We start from the raw sequence: 14,817 nt of genomic DNA, 5'->3' as shown, positions 1-14,817 counted from the left end.
GTTAAGGGCATCGTCGATCGATCGATCGATCCGGCTCGTGGGTGGAGCCAGCTGTGCAACCGGGTCTGGTCGTAGTGTTATTCGTATTGCTTGGGTCGAAGTCCGGAGTTGGGGGCGAGAGTTGTTTGAAGAGTACACGGTATAAAAAATATTAGAAAAGCCAAAAAGAACGCACACCGCCGGACCACCCGAAGGCCACGCTAGGCCGGGGGCGTGGTACGGAGGGAGAGGCCTCTAGCCTGCATATTTAGGTAAAATATAGAGCACATTGGACGTGCGTGAATTTAATCCAAACGGCAACACCTCGCACGGGTTGAATTAAGTCTCATCTCATTCATCCCCCAATGAAAGGACTGGCAGCGTGTGTGATTTTATTTCCCCGTCACTTTTGCAAGTTTTGAGGTAGTTTGAGATCCTATTTGTTCTTTTCTCTCATAATATATATATGTGTGTGTGTGTGTGTGTGTGTGTGTGTGTGTGTGTGTGTGTGTGTGTGTGTGTGTGTGTGTGTGTGTGTGTGTGTGTGTGTGTGTGTGTGTGTGTGTGTGTGTGTGTGTGTGTGTGTGTGTGTGTGCGCGTGTGTGTGTGAGTGTGCGTGTGTGTGTGTGTGTGTGTGTGTGTGAGAGTGTGCGGGCGCGCGTGTGTGTGTGAGTGTGCGCGAGTGCGCTTGCGTGTGTGTGTGTGCGTGTGTGTGAGTGTGAGTGTGTGTGTGCGTGTGTGTGTGTGTGTATGTGCGTGTGTGTGTGTGTGTGTGTGTGTTTAACAAAAAAAAATTCAACGGAGGTCACTTGCTCTCTGTTTTTTTCCGTTTCTGAACAGCGGACCCTTTCCTGGTGGGTTCTTCGGGACAAGCTGTGGCCTCGTGGGATGACTTGGTGGAGTTTTCCGACTCGGCCTTCTCCTCCTGCGGGCGAGACGGGGCCGGGGGGCCTTGTGTCCCCGCTGATTCCCCCCTGGGCAGGGCGGCGTGGTGAGAGGAGGGGGTGGAGGTGGAAGGCTGAGGATCGGCTTCGTGCTTTCCCTGAGGAGGGGCGAGGGGCTGGGGGGGGAGAGTTTTGAGGGGACAGTTGGCCACCATGTGCGTGATGCTCTGGCAGTAATGGCACTTCTTTGGCTGAGGAGGTAGACTACATTCCTTCGCGTGGTGGTCGAGGCCTCCGCAGTTGTAACACCTGCATCGAAAACAAAGCAAGAGTCAAGACAAGTGGCCGAATATCACATAGCAGAGATACAGCGTGGAAACAGGCCCTTCCGACCCAACTTGCCCACACCGGCCATAGACAAAGACAATAGACAATAGGTGCAGGAGTAGCCAGCACCGCCATTTAGAAACATAGAAACATAGAAAATAGGTGCAGGAGTAAGCCATTTGGCCCTTCGAGCCTGCACCGCCATTCAATATGATCATGGCTGATCATCCAACTCAGTATCCCATCCCTGCCTTCTCTCCATACCCCCTGATCCCTTTTAGCCACAAGGGCCACATCTAACTCCCTCTTAAATATAACCAATGAACTGTGGCCTCAACTACATTCTGTGGCAGAGAATTCCACAGATTCACCACTCTCTGTGTAAAAAATGATTTTCTCATCTCGGTCCTAAAAGACTTCCCTCTTATCCTTAAACTGTGACCCCTAGTTTTGGACTACCCCAACATCGGGAACAATCTTCCTGCATCTAGCCTGTCCAACCCCTTAAGAATTTTGTAAGTGTCTATAAGATCCCCCCCCTCAATCTTCTGAATTCTAGCGTGTACAAGCCGATTACTGTGATCATGGCTGATCATCCCCAATCTGTACCCCGTTCCTGCCTTCTCCCCATATCCCCTGACTCCGCTATCTTTACGAGCTCTATCTAACTCTCTCTTGAAAGCATCCAGAGAATCGGCCGCCACTGCCTTCTGAGGCAGAGAATTCCTCAGTTTCACCTCTCTGGGTGAAAACGTTTTTCCTCAACTCCGTTCTAAATGGCCTACCCCTTATTCTTAAACTGTGGCCCCTGGTTCTGGACTTCCACAACATCGGGAACATGTTTCCTGCCTCTACCGTGTCCAAACCCTTAATAATCTTATATATTAGGGAGGGTGGGTAAGGGTTATTTTGTTATTATATACAAAAAACAAAATGGAGGAAAATGCAATGCAATTTGTCAGGTGTATTGTAATTTTTTTTCCTCAAATAAAAATTAAATACCAAAATCTTATGTGTTTCAATAAGATCTCCTCTCATCCTTTTAAATTTCAGTGTGTACAAGCCCAGTGGCTCCATTCTTTCAACATATGACAGTCCCGCCATCCCGGGAATTAACCTCGTGAACTTGTCCCATCTACATATAGGCCTGTTTTTGGCCCATATCCCTCCAAACCTGCCTTATCCATGTACCTGTCTAAATGTTTCTTAAATGTTGGGATATCACCTGCCGAAACGTCACCTCTCTGTCTGGAGACGGTCCCGATATGAAATGCCAGCAACGAAATGTCTGGCAGTATCACTCTGCACAGGCAAGTGAATGTGGGGGCCATGCCTGGGCATGTAGACAAAGACATTGGAGCAACTGCACTAGTCCCACCTACCCGCGTTTGGCCCATAGCCCTCCGAACCTGTCCTATCCATGTACCTGTCTAAATGTTTCTTAAATGTTGGGATAGTCCCTGCATCAACTACCTCCTCCGGCAGCTCGTTCCATTCACCCACCACCCTTTGTTTGGATAAGTTACCCATTTCAGGTTCCTATTAAATCTTTCCCCCCTCACCTTCTACCAATGATATCTGCCTCTCAATCACCCTACACTGGGCAAGAGACTCTTTGCCTTTACCTGATCTATTTCTCTCGATCTAAATGTAGACAATAGAAAATAGGTGCAGGAGTAGGCCGTTATCACTTTGAATGGCGGTGCTGGATCGAAGGGCCGAATGGCCTACTCCTGAACCTATTGTCTATTGCCATTCGGCCCTCCGAGCCAACACCGCCATCCAATGTGATCATGGCTGGTCATCTCCAATCAGTACCCCGTTCCTGCCTTCTCCCCATATCCTCATGACTCCGCTATCTTTAAGAGCTCTATCTAGTTCTCTCTTGAAAGTATCCAGAGAACCGGCCTCCACCGCCCTCTGAGGCAGAGACTTGGATGTATAGGATGGTACATGGTTGCTTCGTTGCTGAACACTTTAACTCCCCCTCCCATTCCCACACTGACCTTTCTGCTCTGGGCCTCCTCCACTGTCAAGAGTGAGGCCCCACAGGCAAATTGGAGAAACAGCACCTCATATTTCACTTGGGCAGCTGACAACCCAGCTGTATGAATATTGATTTAGCTCATTTCAAGTTACCATTGCACTCCCACTCTCTCTCCGCCCCTCCCCCACCAAGCCGACCTGCCAGTTCCACTCTTCGCATCCATATATCCCTCTGATATCGCCCCTTCCACAGCCAACAATGGACCATTGTGGGCTCCACTTTTCCTTGGCCATCAGTGCCAGCTCTGATGTGTTCTGATCCCCATCATACGTCCAGTTTCCCTCTCTCCCCCGACGCAGTATGAAGAAGGGTCTCGACCCGAAACGTCACCTATTCCTTTTCTCCAGGGATGCCTCAACTGGTACAACGATGCTTGCAAATACACTGTGGCTTCAATAATCAGAAGAAACTATTTATCACAAGAGGTTATCCGTCAGTTCAACTCAGGAAGTCAGAAATTCCACACGAACACCATTCATATATGGTTTTATCTAACTTGGTTGGAGAGCATGAAAACAAAGGATTTTCACTTTTTTCAATACATGTGACACTAATATACTTCAGACTTCAGACTGCAGAGATACAGCGGGGAAACTGACCCTTCAGCCCACCGAGTACACGCCGACCAGCGATCACCCCGACACTAGCACTATTTTGATTGCGATATTTTGAGTGGGATATTTGTTACACTGATTGTATTGGGAAGGGTGACTATAGGTTGATGGATTGTATATATGACTAAAGGGCCTGTCCCACGAGCATGCGACTCCATGCGGCAAGCGCGTCCTAAAGGGCCGGTCCCACCAGTATGCGCTTGCATGCGGCAAGCGCGACCTAACGTGGTCGCTTGATCCGTACGGCCTCGCGGAGCCAGTCCCACTTCGATCGCTGGAGCCGTATGGAGTTGTGCGCAGCTGGTCCCGACATCGCGCGGGGCTCCGGAAAACTGACCTTGTTCAAAAATTCCGCGCGGCAATGGCCTACCGGCCCGCAGCCGCCTCGACGCCGTACGTCACGGGCAAACTTCCCGCGGACTTCGCTCGAATTTCACGTCACTCACTCGCCCCCGCTTCTGGTTTGGTCTTGCTTGCCGCATGCAGGCGCATGCTGGTGGGACAGGCCCTTTAGAGGTACTGTCCCACGAGCACATTAGGTTTTTTCCTTTTCTTTTTTACCTCTTTTCTCTCTTTTTTTGTATGGCTTTGTAAATATTTGATTAGTGTATAAATGTAAATAATTTGGTGTACATATGGAAATAGGCGTTTATAGCTGCTAAATTTGTATAAGATAATTATAAGGGGTGGGGACTTCTTCCTGCTCCTTTTAGGACACGTTCGATTCATTTGTTTCTAAATATTGTTTATGACACTTTAGAAATAATTCTTGTTTTGTTTTTTTTGTATACTGTTTCATACTTGCTTTTTATTTTTTTATTCTGTTTGAAATAAAAATATTCATAAATAACATATAAATATCCTACACACTGGGGACAATTTACAGTTTTTACTGAAGCCAATTAACCTAAATACCTGGGGCTGCACGGTGGTGCAGCGGTAGAGCTGCTGCCTCACAGCGCCAGAGACCCGGGTTCGATCTTCTGTCTGCGTGTCATTTGTACGTTCTCCCCGTGACCCCGTGGGTTTTCTCCGGGTGCACTGGATTCTTTCCACACTTCCCTTCCAGGTCTGTAGGTTAATTGCCTTCTGTAAAATGGCTGCTAGTGTGCAGGATAGAACGTGTGTACGGGGATCGCTGGACGGCGCGGATTCAGCGGGCCGAAGGGCCTGTTTTTCACTCTGTACCTCTGAAGTCTAAAACCTAAACTGAAACTAAGACTATCGCTGAATTCTGTGAAGTCTGGAAAAGGGCCAAAAGTAAAACATAGAGTTGTACAATTGGATTTTACAATCAGGAAACAGAAGCCAGCTAGGATGTTTGTTGTAGAATGAAATTCAGGTTCATAGTTGGACAAAATGTACAAATTACCACAAGAGGGCAATAAAGCCATGAATTCGTGGCTGTCATGAACTCCAAATGATTGATAAATGGGCCAAAGGGCCTGTTTTGATGTTGCATCTTTCAATTAACTAATCAATAATCAATAATCCATGCCAACCATCGATCACCCGCTCACACTAGTGTTACGCTATCCCACTTTCTCATCCACTCCCGACACACTTGCGGGGAATTTATAGAGGGCACATTAACTTACGAACCCGCTCCTCTTTGAGGCGTGTGAGATAAAGAGAGAGTTAGAGTTTTCAAGAGAGTTAAGGGCCTGTCTCACTTGGGCAACATTTTAGGCGACGGTATCTCCCTGGCGCCCCAGGAATTTGGAATATTCAAAATACTTGCGCGACATCTACGTGTCTTGTCGTGCGCCCGTTCGCACGATGACGTACGGGCGACGGGTGGTGACGCACGGCCATTGCCTATGTTAATTTATTTTGCATCACCGTGCTTCACCACGTGTCGCACGTACGCCATGATGCGTCGCGGCGCGTCCCCTTTTATGGGGAAGCTGGTTAATCAACTGGCGTCTCGCGCCCCAGATGACGCAACCTGTCGAATTTTGCCGTATATCGTGTATATCGGGTGGACGTACATTGACGCCGCTTGACGGCTGTGAGGTCACAGGCGCTGTCCTATGCTCCGTATGCTGTCGCACGCTGTCCTATGGTGACGCACGGTGCCGCGCGCCCTGTCCCACGTTGACACGTGGAAATTGGTGACGCACGCAGAGTGACGTACCTTGACGCAGCTGTGTCGCATCCTGTCGTACGACTCGACGGTTTTCAGGCGACATCTGGTGTCAGTCACTGACGGCCATAATCGCCCATAAAATCACTGAGTGGGACAGGCCCTCTAGATTTATCTCTTCGGGCTAATGGAATCAAGGGATATGTGGAAAAAGCAGGAATGGGGGTACTGATTGTGGATGATCAGCCATGATCATATTGAATGGTGGTGCTGGCTCGAAGGACCGAATGGCCTACTCCTCCGCCTATTTTCTATGTTTCTATGTTAAAACCAGAGCCACCGGTGGAAAACCGCGCATGCAAACTCCACACAGACAGCACCTGAGGTCAGGATTGAACCTATGCCTCTGGGCTTGTGAGGCAGCGGTTGTACCAGCTTGCACCACTGTGCCGTCCCTCTCCTTGTTCTCAAACGTACGCTGCAGTGAAAAAGGATTTATACACCACGACAGCTCAACTGTAATCACGTATTGTCTTTCCGCTGAGTGAACAGCCCGCAACAAAAAAGCTTTTCACTGCACCTCGTGACAATAATAAACCAAACTAAACGTACGGCCCGTGTGACACAGAGATTAAATAACAGCTTCTTCCCTAACTCAGGAATAGCTTCTTCGCCTCTGTTATCTGGTTTCTGAACGGTCCTTCCATAAGCTAGGGTACTGTCCGATTCACCTCTACCCCATTGTGGACATTGGACTTTATCACTGGAACTGATGCGCTACAATGCTGAGAACTATATCCTTCACTCTGTATCTTCCCCTTTGCTCTTCCCATTGTGCTTGAGTTTGACTTGATTATATTTAGCTTAATTTAGTTCATTCTATAATTTAGTTTATTGTCACGTCTACAGTGAAAAGAATTTTCACGGGTACTGTCTGTACGGAGTTTGCACGTTCTCCCTATGACCACATGGATTTTCCCCGGGTGCTCCGGTTTCCTCCCACACTCCAAAGACATACAGGTTTGTAGGTTAATTGGCTTCGGTAAAATTGTTAATTGTCTCCGGCGTGTGGGATATTGCTGGTGTACGGAGATTTCTGGTCGGCACAGACTTGATGGGCTGAAGGGCCTGTTTCCGTGCTGTATCTCTGAACTAAACCGAACAAAAAGGCTTTTCATTCAACCTCGGTTCATGAGACAATAATATAAACTAAACTAAACTAAACTAACCTCTCCTTATAACTTAGACAATAGACAATAGGTGCAGGAGTAGGCCATTCGGCCCTTTGAGCCAGCACTGCCATTCAATGAGATCATGGCTGATCATCCACAATCAGTACCCCGTTCCTGCCTTCTCCTCATATCCCCTGACTCCGCTATCTTTAAGAGCCCTATCAAGCTCTCTCTTGAAAGTATCCAGAGAACTGGCTTCCACCGCCCTCTGAGGCAGAGAATTCCACACTCACAACTCTCTGTGAGAAAAAGTGTTTCCTCGTCTCCGTTCTAAATGACTTACCCATTATTCTGAAACTCTGGCCCCTGGTTCACGACTTCCCCAACATCAGGAACATGTTTCCTGCCTCTAGCGTGTCCAAACCCTTAATAATCTTATATGTTTCAATGAGATATCCTCTCATCCTTCTAAACTGTACAAGCCCAACCGCTCCATTCTCTCAGCATATAATAGTCCCGCCATCTCGGGAATTAACCTTGTAAACCTACGCTGCCCTCCCTCAATAGCAAGAATTCCTCAAATTAGGGGACCAAAACTGCACACAATACTCCAGGTGTGGTCTCACTAGGGCTCTGTACAACTGCAGAAGGACCTCTTTGTTCCTTTACTCGACTCTTCTTGTTATAAAGGCCAACATGCCATTCGCTTTCTTCACTGCCTGCTGTACCTGCATGCTTACTTAAACATGAAATATACCGCATGGATATTGTGGGCCGAAGGGCCTCTTGATGTGCTATACTGTTTTATGTTCCATGTACCTGTAAAGCTGCAGCAGGTAAGAATTTCATTGTTCTGGTCTAATACATATGGCAATTAAATACTCTTGGCTCTCAAGCAAGTAGGTTCAGGTACAGCTTTATCATTGTCCCCTGTACCGAGGCACAGTAAAAAGCTTTGTTTGAATGCTATTTAATCAAATCGGAAAATATTATTCATTAATACAATCTAGCCAAACTCATGCACAATGGGTAGATGAAAGGAAAAAGAGACAGAGTGCAGAATATAGTTCTCAGCAGAGGGGAGAGGAAAATCACGACATTGGACTTTGTCTAAAGTACTTTGTCTAAAGGGCAGTCACAGTGGCACAGCGGTAGAGTTGCTGCCTTACAGTGAATGCAGTGCTGGAGACCCGGGTTCGATCCCGGTTGAAGATTTTTAGCGACCTGCAACGACGGGTGGCGGGCAGTCGCCGAAAAAGTCGCGTAAGTGGGACAGGCAAGCGCCAGAGACTCAGATTCGACCTTGACCGTGGGTGCTGTCTGTACGGAGTTTGTCCGCTCTCCCCGTGGGGTTTCTCTGACCTGTGAAACGTCACCTATCCATGTTCTCCACAGATGCTGCCTAACCCACTGAGTTACTCCAGCACTCTGTGAAACATCACCTATCCATGTTCTCCACAGATGCTGCCTGACCTGCTGAGTTACTCCAGCACTCTGTGAAACGTCACCTATCCATGTTCTCCACAGATGCTGCGTGACCCGCTGAGTTACTCCAGCACTCTGTGTCTTTGCTTCTTATGTTATGGCAGACTCTGGCCAGCAGGTAGAGCTGCTGAGCAAGTTTTTTATATTAAACAAACAGTCCGAGATTATGCTGGCTTATGTTCAACAGTCGGTATTTCCCTGTTTAAATATGATGCAATATTTTGGCAAGTGTAAACTGCAAGCATGGGATTTCCCCACGTGTATAGTCAAACACGGAAGTGCTGAACTTAACAACAGTTGCCAAACTGCTTGGAATTTAAAAGGACACAGAGTGCTGGAGTAACTCAGTGGGTCAGGAAACATCTCTGCAAGACATGGATTCATAGAGTGATACAACATAGAAACAGGCCCTTCGGCCCAACTTGCCCACACCAGCCAACATGTCCCTGCTACACTAGTCCCACCTGCCTGTGCTTGGTCCATACCCCTCCAAATCTGTCCTATCCATGTACCTGTCCAGATGTTTCTTAAATGTTGGGATAGTCCCCGCTTCAACTACCTCCTCTGGCAGCTCATTCCATATGCCCAGCACCCTTTGTGTGAAAAATGTTACCCCTCCTATTAAATCTTTTCGGATCCCTTCAGTGTGCTGACGTATAATAGTAAAAAAGTAAGTTTATTGGCCAAGTATTCACATACAAGGAATTCGCCTTGGTGCTCCGCCCGCAAGTAACAACATGACATACAGTGACAGTTACGAATGATTCAGAAAACACTAAACATTAATGTGAACCAATAAAATACCAGATCAAAGGGAGGCTACAGATTTTTGGCTGTTGAGTAGAGCAACTACTCATGGATAAAAACTGTTTTTCTGTCTGGCTGTGGCAGCTTTGACTGTCCGGAGTCGCCTTCCAGAGGGAAGTGATTCCAAGAGTTTGTGGCCAGGGTGAGAGGGGTCAGAGATGATCTTGCCCGCTCGCTTCCTGGCCCTTGCAGTGTACAGTTCATCAATGGAGGGAAGGTTGCAGCCAATAAACTTCTCTGCTGATCGGACGATTCGCTGCAGCCTCCAGGTGTCGTGCTTGGTGGCTGAGCCAAACCAGACCATGATGGAGAAGGTGAGAACAGACTCTACGATGGCCGTGTAGAATTGGACCATCATTGCCTGTGGCAAATTGTGCTTCCTCAGCTGCCGCAGGAAGTACATCTTCTGTTGTGCCTTTTTGACTGTGGAGTCGATGGTAGCCCCTCACTTAAGGTCCTTGGAGATGATTGTTCCCAGGAACTTAAAAGACTCCACAGATGTGACTGTGGTGTTGTTGATGGTGAGTGGGGTGAGGGGAGGGGGGGCTCTCCTAAAGTCACAATTAATTCCACTGTCTAAAAAGCATTGAGCTCCAGGTTGTTGCGATGGCACTAGGACGCCAGCTGTGTCACTTCCTGTCTGTAGGCAGATTCTTCCCGATCCTGGATCAGTCCAATCAGGGATGTGTCATCCGCAAACTTGAGAAGCTTGACAGAGGTGTCTGTGGAGGTGCAGTCGTAGGTGTAGAAAGAGTAGAGGAAAGGAGAGAGTACGCAGCCTTGCGGTGCTCCTATGCTGAGTGTTCGTGGGTCCGAGATGTGCTTTCCCAGCCTCACATGCTACTTCCTGTCTGTCAGGAAGCTGGTGATCCACCGACAGAGGGGTTCAGGCACAGTCAACTCGGAAAGTTTGGAGTGTAGTAGCTCTGGCACAATGGTGTTGAATGCAGAGCTAAAATCAACAAACAGGATCCTCGCGTAGGTCCCCTGGTGGTCTAGATGCTGGAGGATGAAGTGCAGGCCCAGGTTGATTGCGTCATGCACAGATCTATTGGCCCGATATGCAAATTGCTCAGGGTCCAGCAGGGGGGTTGTGATATTTTTCAGCTTGGTCAGCACAAGCCTTTGTGTCTTCATGACCACAGAGGTCAGTGCGACAGGCCTGTAGTCATTAAGACAAGTAGAAAAATAGAAACATAGAAAATAGGTGCAGGAGTAGGCCATTCGGCCCTTCGAGCCTGCACCGCCATTCAATATGATCATGGCTGATCATCCAACTCAGTATCCTGTACCTGCCTTCTCTCCATACCCCCTGATCCCTTTAGCCACAAGGGCCACATCTAACTCCCTCTTAAATATAGCCAATGAACTGGCCTCAACTACCTTCTGTGGCAGATAATTCCACAGATTCACCACTCTCTGTGTGAAAAATGTTTTCCTCATCTCGGTCCTAAAAGATTTCCCCCTTATCCTTAAACTGTGACCCCTTGTTCTGGACTTCCCCAACATCGGGAACAATCTTCCTGCATCTAGCCTGTCCAACCCCTTAAGAATTTTGTAAGTATTTTTTATTTTTATTTCTATTTATTTTTTCATGTACACTGAATGGACACTGGTTGAGCAACGTTTTTTTGTTTCCTCTGGGTATGCGAATACTCAGGAAATGACAATAAAGATATACAATACAATACAAGTTTCTATAAGATCCCCCCTCAATCTTCTAAATTCTAGCGAGTACAAGCCGAGTCTATCCAGTCTTTCTTCATATGAAAGTCTTGACATCCCAGGAATCAGTCTGGTGAACCTTCTCTGTACTCCCTCTACGGCAAGAATGTCCTTCCTCAGATTAGGAGACCAAAACTGTACGCAATACTCCAGGTGTGGTCTCACCAAGACCCTGTACAACTGCAGTAGAACCTCCCTGCTCCTATACTCAAATCCTTTTGCTATGAATGCTAACATACAAACAGGGTCCTCGCATAGGTCCCCTGGCGGTCTAGGTGCTGGAGGATAAAGTACAGGCCCAGGTTGACTGCATCATCCACAGATCTATTGGCCCGATACGCAAACTGCAGAGGGTCCAGCAGGGGGTTTGTGATATTTTTCAGCTTGGCCGGCACAAGCCTTTCAAGGGTCTTCATGACTACAGAGGCCAGTGGACAGGCCTGTAGTCATTAATACAAGTAAGACAAGTAATAAAATACTAACTCCATGTTAACCCACATGCTGTACTTTGATTTGTTTTTAATATACGTAGGTATATATGTGTTGGTAAGGCTGCGCTGAGAGTATTATGTTCTGTTCTGGGCACCATGTGTTAGGAAATGTGGTCAAGTTGGAAAGAGAACAGGGAAGATTTACAAGGATCTTCCCAGGACTCAACGGCCTGAGCAATAGGGGGACGTTTAGCAGGCTGGGATTATTCTTGGGAACGCAGGAGGATGAAGGGCGATCTTATAGAGGTGCATAAATGCATGAGAGAAGTAGATTAGGTAGACGCACAAGTGTCTCATGTCCAGAGTCGGGGGAATTGAGAACCAGAGGACATAGGGTTAAGGTGAAAGGGCAAAGATTTAATAGGGAACCGAGGGGTAACGTTTTTCACTGACATTTTACAGTTATACCTGGCCATTTAACTGACAAGCACGTACGTCTTCGGCGTGTGGGAGGAAACCGGAGCACCCGGAGAAAACCCACGCGGTCACGGGGAGAACCCAAACAAAAATTCCATACAGACAAAACACGGTAGTCAGGATCGAACCCAGGTCTGGGGCGCTGTGAGGCAGCAAATCCACCGTTGCGCCACCGTGAAGTGAAGTACAAAAATGATGGGGGCCACAGATTGGGCCCACTTGCCCACACCACCCCTGCTGTTCAGCCATAGTAGGTATCAGTTGATCCCAGGGATGACTCTTTGGTACGACTCACAAGGTACGACTATTTGGGCGAATACTCACGACCATACAGGCTTCACCCCACGACGTGTCGCCTGTATGGTCGTGAGTAGTCTCCTCAGCCGCCCAAAGAGTCGTAGCGTCTTTCTGGTCTCCGCTGGATTTTCAACATGTTGAAAAGTTTTCGCGACCTGCAATGACCTATGACGGGTGCCGGCAGTCGCCGAAAAAGTGGCGTAAGTGGGACAGGCACTTTACAGCGCCAGAGACTCAGATTCGATCCTGACCGTGGGCGCTGTCTGTACGGAGTTTGTACGTTCTCCCTGTGGGTTTTCTCCGGCTGCTCCGGTTTCCTCCCGCACTCCAAAGACGTACAGGACTGTAGGTAAATTGGCTTCTGTAAATCGCCGCTAGAGTGTGAGTTCAGTTTATCGTGAGGTACAGTGAAAAGCTTTTGTTGCGTGCTAACCAGTCAGTGGGAGGACAATACACGATTACAGTCGAGCTGTCCACAGTGTACAGATTCATGGATGAAGGGAATAATGTGAATAACATTATTGAATGTAGGATAGAACTGGTGTCTGGGTAATCGCTGGTCGGCGTGGACCCGTTGGGCGAAAGCGCATGTTCCCACCCTGTATTTCCAAACCAAAACTAAGTATAAGGGCGGCACGATGGCACAGCGGTAGAGTTGCTGCCTTACAGCGCCAGAGGCCCGGGTTTGATTCTGACTACGGGTGCTGTCTGTACGTGGTCTCACTGTGACCTGCGTGGGTTTTCTCCAGGTGCTCCGGCTTCCATCCACATTCGAACCACATGCAGGTTTGTTGTTAACTGTCTTGGTAAAATTGTATATTGTCCCCATTGTGTGTAGGATAGTGCTGGTGTGAGGTGCTGCCTTTGTGGGCCGAAGGGCCTGTTTCCGCACTGTATCTCTCAACATAGAGAAACATAGAAACATAGAAAATAGGTGCAGGAGTAGGCCATACAGCCCTTCGAGCCTGCACCGCCATTCATTGTGATCATGGCTGATCATCCAACTCAGTATCCTGTACCTGCCTTCTCTCCATACCCCCTGATCCCTTTAGCCACAAGGGCCACATCTAACTCCCTCTTAAATATAGCCAATGAACTGGCCTCAACTACATTATGTGGCAGAGAATTCCAGAGATTCACCGCTCTCTGTGTGAAAAATGTTTTTCTCAGCTCGGTCCTAAAAGATTTCCCCCTTATCCTTAAACTGTGACCCCTTATTCTGGACTTCCCCAACATCAGGAACAATCTTCCTGCATCTAGCCTGTCCAACCCCTTAAGAATTTTGTAAGTTTCTATAAGATCCCCCCTCAATCTTCTAAAATTCTAGCGAGTACAAGCCGAGTCTATCCAGTCTTTCTTCATATGAAAGTCCTGACATCCCAGAAATCAGTCTGGTGAACCTTCTCTGTACTCCCTCTATGGCAACAATGTCTTTCCTCAGATTAGGAGACCAAAACTAAACTAAACTAAACTAAACTAAAGCTAAACTAAAGCGGGCTGCACTACACTCTTGCCTGTATCGACCATAAACACAGGCATAATTTAACTTAACAATAAACATAAAAACATCCCTCCACAATGGTTCCCATTATGAGGGAAGGCACAAAGTCCAGTCCTTATCCCATGTCCACCCATAGTCGGGCCTATTGAGGCCTCCGCAGTCGCCGCTACGGGGCGTTCCAGGCCGTTCTCGCCGGGTGATGGTGCTCCGGCGTCGGGAGAATCCTCTCAGCGGCATGGGAACCCTGGAACGGCCGCTTCCCTTACCGGATACTGCGGCTTCCAAAGCCAACAAGGCCGCGCCGGATGGAGCTCCACCACTGGTGATCTCGGCGAGAGATCCCAGGCTCCCGATGAAAGGTTCAGCGCTGCCGCCCGCGGCTGGCCGCTCCACAGACCCCGCAGCTCCGCGATGTTTCATCGGCAGTCTTCAGCTCACCGGAGCTCCAGCGCGGCGACCCGGGCAAGGCATCGCCCGCTCCGCGATAGCGCTCCAGCGCTGTGCCACCGCCGACGCCAAGGTACTGGGCGGTCCCCTCAGGAAACGCCGCTCCAGACCCGCTGGTAGGCTGCGAGGACGGGTCGAAGGTGTAGCCCGGAGAAAAGCTGCCTCTCCGACCAGGTAGGGATCCTGAAAAGTAGTTTCCCCCCCCCCCCCCCCCCCTCCACCCCACACATTAAAAAAACTAGAACTCCAAAAAACAAAAACTTAACTAACTAAAAATTTAAAAAAAGAGATGAAAAACGGACAGCTGCAGGCTGGGCAGCCATACCCGTACAGGACGGCGCCCCCTGAGATATAGAACAAATGAATGCGAGATATGCAAAAATAGTAACAATGATCAAAGGTAAAACCCTACATAGTCCAATGGCCAAGATGTTTAAGAAAGAACTGCAGATGCTGGAAAAATCGAAGGTGGACAAAAATGCTGGAGAAACATCTAGATGCTGCCTCACCCGCTGAGTTTCTCCAGCATTTTTGTCTA

At 48.3% G+C, this 14,817-nt stretch overlaps 1 protein-coding gene across 1 annotated transcript in view; it reads right to left on the bottom strand.

The window, feature by feature from the left end:
• Positions 1–743: 743 nt before the first annotated feature.
• The window catches only part of LOC129696913 (protein lin-28 homolog B-like), a 209,759-nt gene continuing 195,685 nt past the window's right edge, over positions 744–14,817 (bottom strand). Inside the window, exon 4 of the mRNA XM_055635012.1 lies at positions 744–1,172. Within this exon, the coding sequence (XP_055490987.1) occupies positions 785–1,172 (388 nt within the window). The 3' untranslated portion in view covers positions 744–784. The remainder of the gene's footprint in view (positions 1,173–14,817) is intronic.

The sequence above is a fragment of the Leucoraja erinacea genome, chromosome 5 (assembly GCF_028641065.1).
Source record: "Leucoraja erinacea ecotype New England chromosome 5, Leri_hhj_1, whole genome shotgun sequence".
In the NCBI taxonomy this organism is placed as follows: Eukaryota; Metazoa; Chordata; class Chondrichthyes; order Rajiformes; family Rajidae; genus Leucoraja; species Leucoraja erinaceus.
Note: the sequence above shows the minus strand (reverse complement) of the source record. Positions and strands in the feature narration are given on the sequence as shown.